This window comes from Thamnophis elegans, chromosome 3, assembly GCF_009769535.1.
Source record: "Thamnophis elegans isolate rThaEle1 chromosome 3, rThaEle1.pri, whole genome shotgun sequence".
Classification (NCBI taxonomy): Eukaryota; Metazoa; Chordata; class Lepidosauria; order Squamata; family Colubridae; genus Thamnophis; species Thamnophis elegans.
In genome coordinates, this window is record NC_045543.1 from 112,015,794 (window position 1) to 112,035,691 (window position 19,898).

The 19,898-nt window shown below is 41.3% G+C and overlaps 1 protein-coding gene across 1 annotated transcript in view; it reads right to left on the minus strand.

Annotated features, from left to right (window-relative positions):
* Nucleotides 1–19,898, minus strand: part of RASGRF2 (Ras protein specific guanine nucleotide releasing factor 2) — a 107,116-nt gene that overhangs the window by 24,605 nt on the left and 62,613 nt on the right. The window contains exons 16-18 of the mRNA XM_032214424.1: nt 15,475–15,603; nt 12,963–13,052; nt 2,018–2,124 (exon numbers count right to left, since the gene is read on the minus strand). Coding sequence (XP_032070315.1) covers nt 2,018–2,124; nt 12,963–13,052; nt 15,475–15,603 — 326 coding nt within the window. The remainder of the gene's footprint in view (nt 1–2,017; nt 2,125–12,962; nt 13,053–15,474; nt 15,604–19,898) is intronic.

The following is a 19,898-nucleotide window of genomic DNA, read 5'->3' on the forward strand; positions in this document are numbered from 1 at the left end:
CAAGCACAATAATTATGGATAAATAACCTATGGTATACTTCTTTAAAACTTTAGAAGCAGTCTTCAAAAGCAAGAAAAAACACATACTTCTTGACTTCCATAGCTGATGCCAATAACAGAATACATCTTCTAAATAAGATTGGCACTACTATTGACATAATTGAACTCTTGAGGCTATAAATGTCAAGCACAATTTATAGGAAATGATATTACCCAGATAATTGGCTGTAGGATAATATACTTAATTTTAAGATGGACCTTGGATCAAATTCAGAGACTATAATGATTCTTTTATCTGCCCTAAAATAATGCCAAAAATCCAATTACATTTAACAAGGCTCCAATCATAGAAGGAGTTAACTAAGCATACAGAAATCCTATTTTGCTGATTCAGTGTTGGATTCTTGACAGCCTTGCATACACTTTAGAAATAATGGAGGAGGGATTTCATATCAGTTTATTGTAAAAAACCTTCTTTTATAGAAACCAAATAATAGCAATATCCAGAAGAGCTACTTAGTATAAGGCAGAGCTGTCAAAAATTATATGCAAGCTATTGCAAAGTGTAATGCCAGCAGAGTTTTCCCCATATAGTTGTTTAGGTTTAGGTTTAGGTTTATTGGATTTATATGCCGCCCTTCTCCCAAGGACTCAGAGTGGCGTACAACATAAAAGAAAACATGTATTACAAAAATTATAGCAATAGCAGTTAGACTTATATACCGCTTCATAGGGCTTTCCTCTCTAAGCGGTTTACAGAGTCAGCATATTGCCCCCAACAACAATCCGGGTCCTCATTTTACCCACCTCGGAAGGATGGAAGGCTGAGTCAACCCTGAGCCGGTGAGATTTGAACAACCGAACTGCAGAACTGTCAGCTGTAAGTAGCCTGCAGTGCTGCATTTAACCACTGCGCCACCTCGGCTCTAAATTAAAAGGGACATTAACTAAAATATCAAAAAAAAAAAACCAATTGATATTTACAATAAAAATTTAAAAATTAAATTAAAATTAACAACCAAATTAATCCTATATTTTATTCTATTCAGGCCAGGCTGGCTTGCTGGAAAAGCCAACTTTCTTTTTAGGGTGCGTCGGAAGGACTGGAGGTCGGGGATTATGCGAAGCTCCGGGGCCAGCTCATTCCAGAGAGAAGGCGCTCCCACAGAGAAGGCTCTCCCCCTGGGGGTCGCTAGCCGACACTGTCTGGCCAACGGCATCCTGAGAAGGCGAACTCTGTGGGATCACACTGGATGGTGGGAGGCTACTGGTGGCAGTAGGTGGTCTTGCAAGTACCCTGGACCTAAGCCATGGAGTGCTTTAAAGGCCATAATTAGTACCTTGAATCACACCCAGAAGACAACCAGCAACCAGTGCAGGCCACCTAAAAGGGGTGTAACATGGGAGCACCTAGATACCCCTATGATAACCCACGTGGCTGCATTCTGAACCAGTTGAAGCCTCCGGATGCTCTTCAAGGGCAGCCCCATGTAGAGAGTATTACAGTAGTCCAGGCGAGAAAGGACGAGGGCATGAGTGACTGTGCACACAGCATCTCGATCCAGAAAGGGGTGCAACTGACGTATCAGGTGAACCTGGTAAAAGGCTCCCCTGGTCATGGCCGTCAGGTGTTCTTCTAAACTAAGCCGTGTATCCAGGAGGGCTCCCAGATTGCGGGCCCTCTCTGAGGGGGGTAAAGTTTCTCCCCCTATCATCAAAGATGGAACAAGATGCACAAATCAGGATGACGGAAACCACAAACCAGTTCCTTGGTTAAGTAAGGAGCGGGTCACCCTAAACAGGGCAGCTGGGCAGTTATCTGCGGATCTGTTGCCATTAAAATCCCCAAAATTCTCATTCAGCATGGCTAACATCTCAATGAGACAAAAGAGGAGGTGAGTCTAATAAATTCTTGACTTTTTTTGTAAAACTGGAAAGGAGGAGAATTTGTACAATACATAAACTGTGGAAAAAATGTATCACTGCTTCACATGAAAAAGCATATTATAAAAAGTACCTGAGAATGTTTTGACACCCAGTGGCGAAGGACATTCAAGACACGATTTGTAGCTGCTCGACGTATTATGAAATCCTTATCACATATTCGTTCAGAATTATTAAATGCTACATATTTTAAAGGAGATATACAATAAAATAAAATCAATTAGATGAAGAAAATTATCAAAGTAAAATTCTTCACAGTATAGCTTGATTGGATAAAACCATTTAAAACATTTTTTAATTGTTGACACACAAAGGATTTTGAAAATTTTGCTTACACATACCGTATGTATTAAATGATACAACATATATTTGCAACTGCCGAAAAAGAGTTTCCTGCATTTATAAACAAAATGTTTGCTTGGATTGCTTCATTTTTTTCCTATAATCTTTAATACTATAAAGTGAATTCAATATTCTATTATAATATTTCACAGCAATATGTGGGTCATTTTAAAACAAGCACAAGTGCAATTTTTCTAGAAAAGGGGAGAAAAAAACAATAAATTAATTGTTCATAACCTATTCCCTGCTAACCACTCAGATTTTTAACTATCTTGACGGACATACATTCAGCTACTATATCAATGTGAGTAACATAGTTAATATTCCCTATACCAAATACAGGTAGTCCTCGACTTACAATAGGTAATTCGAAATTAGAATGGCACTGAAATAAGTGACATGACAATTTTTCACACTTAGGACCATTGCAGCATTCCCATGATCACATAACGAAAAGTATGGGCAATTGGCTCATACTTACGATGGTTGCCGGATCCCAGAGTCACTTAACAAATGAGGCAAGAAAATGGAGCAAAATTTAACAAATGTCTCACTTATCAACATAAATTTTGGGCTCATTTGTGGTCATAAATTGAGGACTACCTGTAATCACAAATTCTCATTGTATGATTTTCTCCAAAACTAGTAAGAAAGGGGCAGACTCAACAGCACACCTGATGCTGTCAAGGAGGTTTTTTTCTGATCTTATCCAAGCATGAACTACTGGTAAATAGTTTTTAATAAGTCAATTCCTTGTGGTTTCAAACAATGGTAGTTAAGGATCAAATAATTAAGGTTCACAATTTTCTTAATACATTAATCTCAGGTTGCTTAGTCTCAATATGTTGCTTCTGTTAATAACATGACTATTTGCTGTATGGATCACTGAAGTCTCTGATCATTTTTCAAAGGCAAAAGCATGCGGAGTGTTTTAACAGCATTTCAAATAGCACATATCTAATCTACATTTCATAAAGGCACATCTAGCCACAAACTCTGACCCAGATTAAGGTTGGCTCCAAGACAGCCATTAGTTGATAACACGTGTGTTATAGAACCTAGCACATTTACGTAACTACAACAATTCTATAAAATGTATAGATTATATCTATTTCCCGTAAGTGGTTCATTTCCCCCAAATCAATGATCAAGATATGTACCACCTGTCTGAATCAAGAAGCAAGAGAAATAATATGCTGATTGTTGTCCACATGCAACCATTGCATTCCTCACATCTTTTAATAACCAGAAATATTAGAGCTGAGTGTCCATGTGAGCAGTTAGTATGTCCATCTGTTCAGACAAATTAAATATCCCAAACATTTGATAAACAGATGCTATAGCTTCCAGGCTTCACTCTATTTATAACATCCTGGAGACTACCTGTAGTGCCTACAGTTCTCTTAGCAAGATTTCAGAATTATTTGACTATTGCCTGGTTCCTAGAGCTGAGAGAAGGTAACTGATCCAATCAACTGGCTTCATGAAGAAAGCAGGACTAGAACTCATGGTCTCCTGTTTCTAGCATGATGCCTTAACCACTATACCAAACTTATTCTCTTAAAGCTGAATAGACAGATATAAACAGTTCCACATGCATGGAAACTTCAAAATGGTTTCCATATTTAGAAAAACAACACTTTTTATCTTTTTCTCAGATTTCCTATAGTTGGGATTGGAAGGACTTATTCTATCTCTGGGGGAGAATGCTTGGCTTCCTTTCAGCACCCACTATGACTGATTTTGAGACAGTCAGCCACTTGAAGTGTGCTGTTTTGTAGAAATCTTTTTCCTACTTATTGCATTGTTTGCAATAGACATATTGTTGTCTTATAACACAGAAAGGACGTTGGTCTTACCTGAACGTCTATTTTCTGATGGGAGGAGGGAATGGTCACACGTGGGTTTTATCACAGCCTGATTGGTCCAAGGCTGAGAGGAAATCTATAAATACCGGTGCCTGTCCATTGCTAGCCCAGATTCTCGAACATGAACGGTACAACTGAAAAACAAGAAACAACACAACAAACCCCGGGAAACACCCCCCGGGCCCTCCCCTTGGCCCCAACAGACAGAACTCAGGGCAGGTTGTGACCATTCCCTCCTCCCATCAGAAAATAGACGTTCAGGTAAGACCAACGTCCTTTTTCCAGAATGGGAGGAGGGAATGGTCACACGTGGGACATACCCAAGCTAAAGTCCCAGGGAGGGAGAACAGGAACTCTAGGAACCAAGGGGAGCCTCAGCTGCCACCCCCTGTAGGACCCTACGACCGAAAGACGCGTCCGCTGACGCGAAAGCATCCAGACGATAATGCCGGATGAACGAGGTTGGAGAGGCCCAGGTAGCCGCCCGGCAGATGTCTTCAAACGGGGCCCTCGTGGCCCACGCTGCCGAGGTTGCCGCGCTCCTTGTAGAGTGCGCCGTGACGCCTGACGGAACCGGCCGCCCTGAGGCCACGTAGGCCTCCGAGATGGCCTGACGCAGCCAACGGCCGATGGTAGCCGAGGACACCCTCGAACCCAGAGCTCCAGGTAGGAAGGAGACAAACAAGGCCTCCGACTTGCGGAAATCCTTGGTCCGCCGGAGGTAGATCCGCAAGGCACGGCGGACATCCAGACGATGCCAAAGACGCTCCCTGTCAGTGGACGGACTCGGGCAGAAGTCAGGCAGGACGATCTCCTGAGCCCTGTGAAAGGGGGTATTTACCTTGGGGACGAACGCCGGGTCAAGGCGAAGGACCACTCTGTCCTGGTGAAAATGACAGAGGTCGTCCTTACAAGACAGGGCGCCCAGCTCGGATATACGCCGGGCGGAAGTGATGGCCACCAGGAAGACCACCTTCAGTGATAAGAAGCGCAAGTGCACCGAGCGGAGAGGTTCAAACGGGGCTCCTGTTAATGCCTTGAGGACAAGCGGAAGATCCCACGTGGGGAATCTATGAACGGGGGGAGGCCTGAGATTTGCCGCCCCCTTGAGGAACAGCTTGACCAGAGGAGACTGGGAAAGAGAAGAAGATCCTGCCCCCCCCAAGACCGAGGACAGAGCCGCCACTTGGCGACGCAAGGTGTTTTGCGAGAGCCCGTCCTCCAGGCCCTTCTGAAGGAAATCCAAGACGTTGGGGATGGTGGCTCTGACGGGAGAGATGCCCTTGGGGGAGCACCAGCGGACGAACGCTGCCCAGGTGGAGTTATAAATGCGGGTCGTTGAGGGACGACGGGCCGCCTCGATGGTGCGAATGACCCCGGAAGACAGATGAGCCCCCCTTAGAAGCCGCCGTTCAAGAGCCAAACAGTCAGCTGAAGCCACTGAGGCTCTGGGTGAATCAGGGCCCCCTGCCGTAAGACCACCTCCCCCTGCGGAATCCTCCACGGGGAAGTCACTGACAGCTGAACCAGGTCCGCAAACCAGGGTCTCCTGGGCCAAAACGGGGCCACCAGAATGACCAGGGCCCTTTCCGTCACCACCTTCCTGACGGTCCCCGGGATGAGTGGAATGGGGGGAAAGGCATAGAGGAGGCCCGGGGGCCACCGGCTCCTGAGGGCATCCGTGCCCTCTGCCGAGCTGGATTGGAAACGGGTGAAAAAACGCGGGAGTTGTGTGTTCTCGGGAGACGCAAACAGGTCCACCCGGGGGGACCCGAACCGACAACAGATCTCCCGGAACAGCGACGGGTGGAGTTGCCACTCGCCGTTGTCCAGAGTTGCTCGACTGAGCCAGACCGCCTGGACGTTGGAGAGTCCCGAGATGTGCTCCGCCACCAGGGACTGTAAGTGTTTCTCCGCCCACGACCCCAATCGCAGAGCCTCCAGCCAGAGGGCTCTCGAGTGGGTCCCGCCCTGACGATTGATGTGCGCCTTGGTGGCCACATTGTCCGTCAGGAGGAGAACGTGGCTCCCTTCCACCGAGGAGCGAAAGTGACTCAGAGCCAGACGCGCGGCCTTCAGTTCCAGCCAATTGATGTTGTGACGGAGGTCCGAGGCCGTCCATTTGCCCTGAGCCAACCGAGAGCCCACCAGGGCCCCCCACCCGAATAGACTCGCGTCCGTGGTGACGGTCACCCTGTTCGGCTCCCAGAACAGACACCCCCGCTGGATGGCCGGGGAGAGCCACCACACCAGGGATGCACGGACTCCCGTCGAGATGCGGAGAGTCCGAAGGGAATTGCTCATTCGTCCCCTCTGATAGGGGATAAGCTCCCATTGAAGGGGCCGAAGATGGAGTCTGGCCCACGGGACAATCCCTATGCAAGAGACCATCTTGCCCAATAACTGCGACAGAGAGAGGATGGAAACGGAGCGCTTTGTGCGAACGCTCTCTGCCAGCCGACGAAGGCTGACCTGCCTCTCCTGAGACAGACGCACCTCCCCCAACTTGGAATCTATGACTGTCCCCAGATGCAGAATGCGAGAAGAGGGAGTGAGATGGCTCTTTTCGAAGTTTACCGAGAACCCCAGGGCCTGGAGGCTTCGAATGGTAATCTGAAGATCTGAAACGGCCTGAGACAGGGAGCCCGCCTGAAGCAAGACATCGTCTAAATAACATTGGAGGCGGACCGGGACCGATCTCAGATGGGCCGCCAGAGCCGCCAGGACCTTTGTGAAGGTCCTCGGGGCCGAGGCCAGGCCGAAGGGAAGAGCCCTGTACTGGTAATGGTGGGGCCCGTGGGAGAACCTCAAGAACCGGCGATGAGCGGGCAGGATGGGGATATGAAGATAGGCCTCCGTGAGATCCACGGAGGCCAGGAAATCGCCTTTCCTGATGCCCTGAAGGATGGACTTGAGCGATGACATTTTGAACCGCCTGTAGACCAGAAACCTGTTCAGGCGCTTGAGGTCTAGAATTGCTCTCCAACCCCCCGTGCTCTTCGGGACCACGAAGAGATTTGAGTAATGGCCCCGGCCCCGTTCCCCTGCGGGAACCGCCTCCACCGCATGGATTTCGAGGAGGTGGGCGATCGCCTGACTCATCAGGCGGCGGCGCTCTCGACTCCGGGATGGAGGGAACGACCGAAAGAGATTTGGAGGAGTGGAGAGAAATTCTAACCTGAGCCCGTAACGAACCGTGGCTCGAACCCAGGCGTCCGACGTGATGTCGTCCCACCGGTCCGCATAAAGAGCGAGGCGGCCGCCGATGGGATGACTCGGGTTCGAGTCACTTCCCCCTGCGGAAGGGACGGCCGCCTCCCCCCCGAAAGGGCCGCCGAGCCTGGCCCTGGAAACGGCTCCTGTCCTGGAAGGGCTGCCCCAAGAAATGCCTGTCAGAAGAGAAAGAAGAGAAGCGCTGGTTATAGCCGAAGTTAGGGGCCCTATACCGTTGCCTACGGAAGGGACGTGACTTGTTCTCGGCCTTCTTAGCCGTGGAGGGTAGGACCTTCTTCTTGTCCTTATCCTCCACGAGGATGCGAGTAAGAGCCTCCCCGAAGAGATCGGGCCCCTTGAAGGGGGCAGCCGCCAAATCCCATTTCACTTTGTTGTCCATTTGCCAATGGCGCAACCACAGGAGCCTACGGGAGGTGACCGAGGTGGCCAGGGCGCTAGAAGCAAACCTGACCGTGTCCAAGGTCGCGTCAGCTGAAAACTGACACGCCGCCAGAATCTTGACCAGATCCTGATGGATCCGGTCCTCCTGTATGGGAATGCGTGCCTGCAGCTTCTTGAGCCACATGACCGTGGCACGATTAAAGTAGGAAGCCGAGGCCACCGCCTTAATGGCCCACGCTGTGGCGTTGAAGTTCTTCCGCAACGTAAGCTCTGCACGCTTATCCTCCGGCTTCATCTTATCTGCCGCATCGCCCGACACCACCGGGGAGGAGGACACCAATGCGGCCACAGGGGTGTCAACCGTCTGGAGCTGAATGGCCTGAGCAAAGGTTTGCTCCATGTTATAATGCCGACGGTCGGTACTACCTGGAGAAGAGAAAGTGGAAGGTTTAGCCCACTGGTCGGTCAGAACCTCTAGGAACAAGGGAGGGGCAGGGATCTCTTCCTTGTTGGTGGCCGTGGCAGAGAACATGACCATGTCGGGATCCCTTGGGGGGGGCACAGAGGGATCCCCAGTTCCGACCTTGGTGGTGTGCCTCGCCTTATCCAAGAGAACTTTAAACAAGGCGGGCATAAATAGGACCTTAGAAGAAGGCTCCTCCGAAACAGTGGTATTCTCATCATCTGAGAATCCCATCTCCTGGGGTAACTCCCCCCCACCCAGGAAGGAAGCCTCACTGATCATGGAAGGGGAGGAAGCCCGAAACTGAGCCCTGTTCAGCCCCCCATGCCTAGAGTAAAGGGAGCCCTTGTCCCGCTGGGCCATGCCCCGAGTGATGGCTGCCGAAATAAGCCTCTTAATCCCTTCAGGGAGATTATCCAGATCCTCCACATCCCCATAAGTAGAAGCAGGGCCCTGAGGAGCCAACCTTTGGGGGGAACAGGGGCCTCTGGACGTGCCCTCCAGAGGATCATCTATGGGGGATGGAGAACGCCCCCTCCTGGAGAAGGCCTGCGACCTACCAGGGGAGCTGCATGAAGAAGCCGGGCTAAAACCTCTAAGTAGAGACCTTTCTGAAATGGGCCTAACAGGGGACCTGGATCTGTCCCTAGATAAAGGCTTGGAGGACTGGGCCTGCCTTTCTGCCCTGGCAAAGGTCCTTTCCAGCGCCCTATGGCGAGCTGCCTCATCCCTAGAGACAGAACTGGAGGGGCGCCTTGAAGAAAGGGATCTCTGAGGGGGAGCCCCCCTCCCCACCTCCCGATCCAAGGCCTCCTCACTCCCAGTAGGGCCTGCCCCTTGCCCCTGGGGAATCTCCGCTCCCTCGTCCATGTCCCACTCACGTGTCTGACGAAAGGAGCAGGAATCGGCCTCCAAAGTCCCACCTGAGACCAGGGCCTGAAGCCTGTGGGGAGACCTAGGCTCAAGGCCTCTCACTAGGCCGCACTAGGCCCGTCAATAAGGCAAGGCCTCACGCACGTGGCAGCCTCCAAAATGGCCACCGGAACTCCGTGCGCGGGAGAAAAGGGCTGGAAATAATCACCAGCAGCCCAGCCAGGCTTCTAGCCGGCTTCACTTTAAATTGAGCAGGGAGAGCCGCTCTCCCCCCCTGCTCTGTCTCCCCGGCAACACAAACAAAGGAAGCCTGCAGCGAGGGGCCCCCTCCGGAGCGATCTGCACGCTGGAGCCTCGAGGCTTAAAGTTTCACTTTCACTTTCCTGCTGCAAAAACACAGCCTCTTCAAGTAGTTTGAACGAAGCAGTTTGAATGCTGCAAAAAAACAGCCCCTTCAAGTAGTTTGAACAAAGCAGTTTGAATGGAACCGCACCCCCGCACCCGGGGACGGGCAAAGGTTCCTGGCCTGCGGGGGGGAGACTGGTGCCCCACTGGGCTCTCCCCCAGCCGCCCGAGGCAGAGATCTGTCCCTTGGGGCCGCAGCAGATCAATTTAGAATTTGAATTTAAAGTGCCCAATTAGCCAAATAGGAATCAGATTGAATAGCACTCACCCAAAAGGAGAAAACAAACAGAACCTATCCAACTACTCTACAGCTTGGACCAGGCTGAGAGAGAATCTGGGCTAGCAATGGACAGGCACCGGTATTTATAGATTTCCTCTCAGCCTTGGACCAATCAGGCTGTGATAAAACCCACGTGTGACCATTCCCTCCTCCCATTCTGGAAAATTAGAGGTGGGATTTTCTCCGTGTATGGCTCTATCATTTATCTGGGGACTAAACAACCCAACTTTCAACATTTTCTAGTTCTATGAAGAATCTCCATTTAACTTTACATCTATTATTTACATCTAATCAAAGCTACACTAGTTGAATGTAATCTTAATAGTTTACTTTGAAGAGGTTGTGCCATGTTTGTACTTAATTATTAATGGAATTTATATTCTTAATATGCAAAAGGGAATAAAGGGAATTCTGAAAATGTCAATTGCGTGTTATACATGTGAACTAATTCATGAAAAAACTTTAAGCCAATGTAATGCAGCTACACAAAATTATAGAAAGCTACCAGCACTTTAAATATACTACATAAACATATTAGTTACTAAAACATAAAAAACCAACTACAGTTATTAAGAGTTTGGAAGAAATGTTAAGAAAATGTTTATTTCCAGTCTATAAACTAGCAGTGTGAGTACAACTCTGGAATACTTAAAGCAAATGAACAGAAAACAGTTACATTCAGAATGTTTCAAGCAAATAGCTTAGTAGCATAGACAAAAGAATATAATATAGGCAAAAAGAAAACAAATATTTCTTCTTTCAGCTGTACATATCTTGCATATTTAATTCCTACAAAATTTGATAGTTTAACTGTGTTTATAACAAGAGCTTATATTTAGGATGCCCAGACCTATCAGGTTAAATACTAGATAAGGCAATTATACATTTAGCTTTTATATACAATATATAGTAATACATTTTTGATTGTCTAAAGATGTCAGGAATAGAGATGACAATATCTGCTATTGAATTACTGCATTTGTTTGTTGTCCAGTTCTAATTAGATCTAGCAAGGCAGTTTTAAAATTTTAATTCCTCTTACTCTCATCCATTTATACAGCCACCAATGGGAAAAAATGTTGCAATGAAGAAAAGTGTTGATAACTTTCTTGTTCCTGTTTTTCTAATAAATTTCTAAAGAACACCCACTAAACATCACTTTTTTGAAAGAATTAATAAATGTCTGAAGTATTTTTGAAGTATTTTTGAACAGCCATTCCAACCACAGGATTTAATTAACAATACCTATGAAAATGTGCAGCATTTTGATTTTTTTGGTTTTATACTATAGTTATTTGAAATTGCAAAACAGAATGAATCTTGACTGGGTTTCCATAACAATTTTTAAGCATTATTCAAATGAAGACAGATAACTGAAATTTTTACAAAAAGTCACTTCCTACAGTGCTGTTAAATGGTAGATACATTCTCAAGAGTCTGCATAGTAGAAAATATACACATTTGAGTGATAAAATATTATCCAAAAAAGGAAGCGTTATTTAATTACTCCTTATCTCCTGCTTTTTCTGCATTAGAATTTGCTTATTTTAAAAAATACTTCTCCTTATAAAACATTGAACATATTTAAATATACAGCAGAAGTACTGTATATTTAATTTTAACATAAAATATAAATGAAATGATATTTGTTTTTGTTGTGGCTCTACCCCAAGTGCAGACTTTGTCATGGGCAACAACAGACCCAGATTTTTAATGTATTAATGCAAAGAAAGCTGTGCACATTTCACTAATCTCTAGTATAAATTAGAATTCAGAGGCATTATTAAGAAGTATCATGTCTAATGTAAAATATTATCAGTCTCCTAGGATATCTTAAGGACATCCTGGACGACTTGGGATCCCATCACCTGCTGATGCTTTTAACTGAAGACCAGAGGACTGAATCTGGAACTTACCTTATATGCACTATCACTAAACTACATCGCCTTTCCTTATAAAAGGAGATACATTTATTAACATGTATTTAACAAGAAGAGGAGTCCTATTAATCTTTCTCAGATAACTGTAACTTTAATATAAGGTTATTGCTTAATAATTGCTTAATAAAAGCTTCATAGTGTGATTTGCCAGTCTGAAAGAAAGCATTTACCCAACCATTTGACAGAATTGCTAAGCAACAGTTCTCCAGATTCAAAACAGCTCTTACTTCTGGAACAAAAATAGAATTCTATTCAAATTCATCACAGTTTGTGAAAGTTACAAGGAAAAGAGAATATATGTAGATGCATATATAATTTACAGACAGATTGAAGCAAATTTATGTTCAGTCTTTGCACTTCAGAGAGTTGACTCTTTGGAGATAAAACAATACACAGATTTTCGATAAAAAAACAATAGGAAGAAAATGCCACGTACAGGTTCATACTTAGAAAAAACTGCAATGTTAATAACAGAAACACTATTCTCAATGATTTTTGTAAAAAATAATATATTGAAATGCTAGCAATTAGGCAGATGTTTGCACTTTCAACAGCTATTTCACCAAATGTAGTTCCTTTTAGTTTTATAATTGCAACATCATTTTCTTAATCCGTGTTAAATATTTGCCCGAAGGGGCATGAAACAAAACAACATTTACAAATTAGTATATTCAGAAGAATATATGTACTTAAGGAAACAAGCAAACAAATGAAGCATATCTTACGATAATCTCTCTTACTAGACTACTCCTTCTGTCTTTGCCAACCAGCAATTAATATAAAATATTACTTTTAAGCTACATTGGCGTCTTTCTATTTATTAAGGTGATACCTCCCTGGAGGAGCCAAGCTTGGCAGTGATGCCAAGACTCATGACAACCCCACAAGGAAAATCAGTAGGTCATTGTTTTTCATAATTTTTTCAAAAGTTTATTTTTAAGTTGGAAATGCAATTCAAGATTTATTGTAGCAGTATTTGTGAAGATATCAATTTAAACTTGGATTTGTGATTCCTAATATTTCTATCCCATTCAGTCCAAAAAATTGAAGAAGCAATTAGATGTTCTGATAATTCTCATTACAAACTAACAAATTCTTCTTTCAAATCAAATCTCATATCAGGTAGAATAAATTGGTTTGTTCTTAAATCTTGAATTGTAAAGTTATCATGCTCAAATGTTCAGTTCAATTCAAATCAGGGTTGATTCACATAGATCTATTAGTAAACCTACCCGGTGGACTTCCATGACCAGCTGCAGCTGTAGCAATAGCAAAAGCAGAAGCAGGAGAAACAGAACAGTGACCATTGTCAGTCACCTGTACTGCAAGGAAAATAAAAATAAACACAACATCAGCTGACATTGTTTTATAAATAAGAATTCAGTTGAACATCTCTATACATACATACATACATACATACATACATACATACATACATACATACATATCCCTGTTTGCTTTGAATTATATATTATATGAACTATATCTTTCTTCCTCTTCTGCTTCTGGAACACTGAATTTAGTATTTTCCATTATTCCCAAAAATGAATCAGCTTATAGAATGTGTCTTACTGTATAGTAGGAGTACCATTGTCAAGCTCTACCAAGGCAGGCATAAGTTTGTTTGAATTTTCCAGAGTGTTGATACAGTATGTCTAGGCTGAATATTTACAACTCAAGAACAGAAGCAAACACGGTTCATTATTTATTTCATTTCTGTTCCAATTTCATGACTTTGAGGAGTGTACAGAAATCTTAACAAGCAATCTTGAAATATGTTAGTTTAAAGAAATAAGAATGAATGAATGAATGAATGAATGAATGAATGAATGAATGAATGAATGAATAAATAAATAAATAAATAAATAAATAAATAAAGTGTTACAGTGCGCTGAAAGGGATATACTCACAAAAGAAATAAAAAATAAAGGAGAATCTGATTATTATCTGGTATGGAATATGTGGTATAAATGGTTAGAGAAAAGATGTAAAGAATAAAAAAGTATTAAGAGAAGAAAGATTAAGATATTAGAAAATAATTGCAAAACCACATAAATGAACAAGATAAAAAATGTAAGATACATTGTATATGAAATAGTACACGAAGGGATTAATATGTATAAAAGAAATATATGTACGCATAGATATAAAATGTATTGTATATAAATTAGTACATTAATAGACTAATAAGCATAAAGGCAGTATAAATACATATGTATGGACATAAGAGGTATTGTAGATAAATTAATATATTATTGAATTGAATTGAATTTTATTATTTGTATGCCGCCCTTCTCCGGGAAGGACTCAGGGCGGCGAACAATTCAAAAAGGGAAAAGGGGGAACATAAAACAGAATACAGATAATTAAAATAAGCAAGAATCACACAACCATACAAGTCGAGAGGGGAGGGAACTTATCAACCCCAGGCCTGCCGGCAAAGCCAGGTTTTGACGGCTTTTTGGAAGGCCTGGAGAGAGGTGAGGGTCCGAATCCCTGCGGGGAGTTCGTTCCAGAGGGCATTATTAATAGACTATTATGTATAAAAGAAATATATATACATGCCTATGGACAAAAATTATATAATGGAGGTATACCGATGCAGAAATATTGCAAATATGATAATTGTGTTACAAACCAAAAAAAATGTTCAATAAAAATATTTTTTTAAAAAATAAATAAATAAATACAAAGATGCCTATACCTCTTTCTCATTAGGCTTCAAGATATTAAAAGCCTATTTTAAAATGAATATTTTAAGGACAAAAAAGCAGGTCTCCAGGGATTACATATTCCATGAAGTTGGGCCACCACTGAGAAGGTTTTTTTGGGTGGAGAATATGCCTGTTCACATTGAGGGAGTAACCAAAGCAGGCCTACATCTAATGACTTAACTGAATTCCACAACTTGATGTTCTTTAAGCTCAAATCCATAGTCCTCTCTTCCCAAGTTTCATTCTGTTTAACAGTAACCTGGTCTTTGATTTTCCTGTTTGTTAGTGGTTTGAGACCCTATATTATATAGGCAAAGTTATTAATGTCATATTATGTGAATACTGAACATTTCTGTACATGTATATTTTATTACCTCTGAAATATTTTAAATTCTTTATATCTCAGTACTATGCAGTATACCTTAGATGTATTATGAGGGAGGGAGGGAAGAAAAATAATGTCAAGACCATCATTGGGGTTATTGTTAACTAGTATTTATTCTCTCTGCAGTTTCCTTAACAGCTAGTTCCAAGCCTTTTCACTAGATTAGGACATCTACCTATGCTGTATATACAGGATATATTTATTTTATTATTATTAGGTACAAGATAGATGCATTTGTCACTAACAATAGTATGTATCTTCCTCACACCAAAATGTGTCCTCAGCTTGTATCACACAAATCTGTGAGAAGGCTGAAGTTAATGGGTTTTTTTTTTCCAAACAAATGTACATTTTGTTCAAAATGTTTCAGAACATTTCATAACAGCTGAATGCAAAAAATTATCTTGCTGCAAGTGTTAATTTGAATGGTATTGTTTACATTTTCTTTTCTATATACTGTGTGAGAAACAAGGATTTAAAAACAGGAAATTAATATCCTAGAGACAATTTTTTTTTAAAAAAGGAGAAACATATTCAGGACTGAGATGGCAATCCAGATTGATTTACACAAGAATTCAAATCCTATTGAAGCAGCTTAAGTCCATGCAGCACAGCCCTGTAATTAAGTCAATATTTTCATATTACCTCCTGTCTGCCAGTAACGTAGATGTCGTGGAGTTGAGGGGGATCTACATGGAGACAGCTCAGGAGGATCTACTGTTGAGGCACTTTCTGGGATAGGATGATCAACTGGTACAGATTCCAAAACTCCTGCTATTAAAGAAAAAAAAGAACTATAGAAATGCAGGAAACATACTAAATTCTTATTCTAAAAACTTAATTTTCAGTGTGCAGAAACAAATGAATGAAACACACATTGAAAATGCAAATGTATTTTGTATCTGGGCAATACATAACCAGCATTTATAATTCCACATATAAAAAATACATAATTGAAAGAAAAAAATCTCAAGAGGTTTTTAAATTGATGAACACAAGGTCAAGTAATTCATGGATCAACTGGGGTATGGTATGTGTGACGTATTCAATTGATACAAATTGTGATAACATTGCAGAGGTTTCTATTTGAATACTATTGTTCAATAATTAATCACTATATTGATATAATTTTGGCACCCATATTATCCATGTGCCAGTGCTACTTAAAGAAGCTGCATCATTTCTTGGGTTTGCACAGTAGCCATGCAATCTAGGGAAAATACATTTTTGGATTAAGGAAGTGCCAGCACAAGGTGCTTTGATATAGGCAATGTCAGCTCTATGTTAACTCAATTCAACAATTCAACCATAATTTAAGAATGTGATACGGCATAGTTGGAAGTAGCAACTTTTTTTTTGCACCAGTTCTATTTAGACAGTCTAATGGTGCACACAAAACCTCAAAATCCAGATTAAAGAAACAAGGAATGAATTTGAATTACAAGACGGTTTAATGAAAACAGAAAACATACAGCTCACTAAAATTTGTTTGCAAAACAATTTTGGTATTAAATGTTAACCAAGAAAAGCTTTTCTTTTCAGTGTTGAGATTTGATTTAGTTTTACCTTTATGAAAAAAAAGTCCTTTCATCTATCAAATACTAATATTTAAAATAAATCACCACTGAGTTGATTTAGTTGAGAAGTTTCTTCTATAAGATTATCCCCTTTATAATGTTAGTATAATACAAGCTTGGAAGAATAGACAAGCTCAGATATTACCAGCTTAATTCCTAAGATTCTATCTATCACAAGAGATGTCAAACATTTCCCCTTGGTACCTCAAGCCTTAAAGGATGCTTCCTAAATTATAATGATGGTTCTGAACCAAAATTCCAACCTCTTCATTCGGAAGACTAAAATTCAGAATAAAAAAATCATGGCCATGAATTGTTTCCAGATGTGAGTTTCCTGTGCTCCACTCTTTGATTGGGAAAGCCCTTGATAATGAAGAACAGATTTGACTTCTAGATTTAACACTTTATTTGGCAGTGATAATTACTTTTATAGTAGAACATTATATCTTTTGTAAGGTTAAAAACAATTTTCTAGTAGTGACAGCTCAACAATGGGATCAGTTACCCAAAGAAATAGAGAGCCTCTATTCATTGTCTGGATTCAAGAACAGCTAGAGAGGACCATCTATCCTGGGTATTTTAAGCATTTTATTTTCTGGACAGAGCAAGGAGTTGGGCGTGATGTTTTACATGGTTCCTTCAATCCTGTGATTCTCCCATTCATTATTAGCTTTTCACAATATTAGGCACTTCTTCAGTAAATGCTCCTGAATAATTCTTTAGGTTGTCAGAAAATCCAGGTATCTCATATTATAAGCTAAGAAATATGCAAATTAATATTTGCATGAATTAGCTTATTTCAAAAAACTCTTTTATGTCAGTCATTTTTATTGATACTGTTAACTTGATACTTTTAAAATATTACTGGTATTTATTTTTTTAATAAATCATTGGAGATGTATTATGTCCCTTCTTGCTTCAAATGCTCTACCGTCATCCCAAGTCCTAAGAAATCCTCCATCGGGGAGCTAAATCACAACAAGCTGGTTGCTCTGACATCCTTAGTTATGAAGACTTTTAAGAGGTTAGTGCTGGCCCACCTAAAAGTCATCACGGATCTGCTGTTAGACTCCTTACAGTTTGCCTACTGATCAAATAGGGCAGCAGGATCTATAAATCCATAGTTTAGAACTGATCATGATGTGTAAACAAGATGTGTTACATTAGTATATTAGGCTAAGTAACTTCACATATTTTTCCATTTTTTTAATTTTTTTATTCAAGGGATAAAATTCAAACTCACAGAAAATAACCAAGAACAGAACAAAACTAAACAGGACAAAATTGTTTGGGGGAGGGGGGCATGATTTTGTTCCTTGATTTGGCAGATATGCCATCTTAGCAAAACGTTTCAGAATCCAATCCTGGTTATCATCTGTTACGGAGATGGATTAGAACTAGTTAAACGCCAATCCTTCCTTGAAAGGTAGGGAAACCAAGTTTCTTAAGCGTTCTGAAGCAAATATCATTTAAAGATCTTACTTAACTCCAAGTGATACAACAGTCATTGACCTCATTCAAAAGGGTGATGAATCTGCATATGAAAAGGAGGTTGAACAAATGCATACAAAAAGGAGATTGAACAACTGGCCCTTTGGTGCAGCCGGAACAATCTAGAGCTGAACATGCTTAAAACTGTAAAGATGAGAGTAGAATTTAGGAGGAGATATTCTTTATACCACCTTATACTATATTCAATTCAGAGGTGGGTTGCTCCCGGTTCGGCCAGGATTGGACGAACCAGTAGTAGCGGTGGTGGGAGGCTCCGCCCACCTGCCTGGATGCTTCTGCAAGCGAACCAGTAGTAAAACAAAATGGAAAGTCACCACTGATTCAATTGCCTAGGATCAAGAGTCCTTCAGGTTTTTCAGTTCTATAATCTCTCAGGACTTGAAATTGACACTTAATATTACAACCATCATTAAAAAGGCACAACAAAGAATGTTCTCCCTGTGTCAACAAAAGAAGTTCAGGCTGCCCCAACAGCTGTTGATACAGTTTTACAGAGTAATTATTAAGCCTATCATTTGTACTTCTATAAATGTCTCTTGAATAAAATGGTTTATGTATTTTTGTATTTTATTGGTGTTTTTATTGTATTGCCACAATAAATATTATTAATTCCATATTTTTATGTTATGAAGGTATATAGCAGAAACACCTTTGAAAAGTGCACCTTAGTAACCAAGATTGATAGATTTAAACATTTATATGGCACTTATCTAAATAATGACTCTGGATAATGCACAGTAAGTTTAAAACCAAACTACAATCAAACAATGATCCACCTAATCACAGTCCAAGATCAAGAAAAGCATTTTCAGTTTATCAGTTCAACAATAAACTGGTCAGCAATCAATTAACAGAGCTTGTTAATGTCCCAGTTCAAATACTTGTAAGAACAGTCATATTTTAAGTGACTTACAAAAAATTAAAATGATGGGTTCAACAGATCAGGCATTGCAAAAGAATGTGTGACTTCTTGTTCAGCAAGATGACATTGCTGGACAGAAGGGATGTGGAGCATGATCCTGCTACCAGATTTGGTGGGACAAACAAAAACAATTAAAAACAGGAGGTCCTGCAAGTGACCTAGCCCTATGTTATACAGGGTATTATAAGCAGCATGTGGCATCCTGCATCAGACGTAGAAGCCCATTGGGACCTAGTTCAGTACAGGAAGCAGAAGCATGCTTTGTGTTTTATGAATTCAATGGGAGACACCAAATATTATCCATACTAGTATCTTTTGGACCATTTGCAATAGATGAGAGGTGAATAAGGTATAAATCACACATCCTTTGCACAGAAGTAATTGGCATCTATTGCAGGTTATTCTGTTTATCAGGGTTAAATTCTGTCTGCAATTTCATTTACTTTGACCATGGGAAATTTCACATTTTGAAGTGTTTCATTATGACTATATAATTGAAATAGAATTTATTTTGCCTTTCCTGATAAATGGGATTATTTTTTTAATAAAAAGGAATATACTTTTTAAAAACTGTAACATAAAATCCACAATTTGCCAGTGACTGCTTAACTATAGTATGTTTTTTAAATATAAGTACAGAGAAATGATGTAAGAGCAAAGCCTATTCTCTAATTGTAACTTGATAAATGGGAATTCTCTTTGAGAGTTCAAAAAACTGGAAAATGTTTTCATTCAAATTCTGAACTACAGTACATATTTCACAAGGTAGGTTAATACAGTTATTCTGCTTCTAATGTGGTACACTTGAAAAATACAGACTGTAGCCTGGATTTTACTAACTAGAATCTGTAAGAAAAAGGTAATATATATACTATGCGCTATATTATATACTAACTTTTGCTGAAAATAATTGCAGGCACATAATTTATAGGTAGTGTTAATGTAACAACCCTAATTGGATCATAATTTCCATTGCTAAGCAAATCAATTGTTAGTTGAAACAACATGTGACTCAGTGGTGGGTTCCAGATGTCGTTGCAACCGTACTGGTTGCAAAG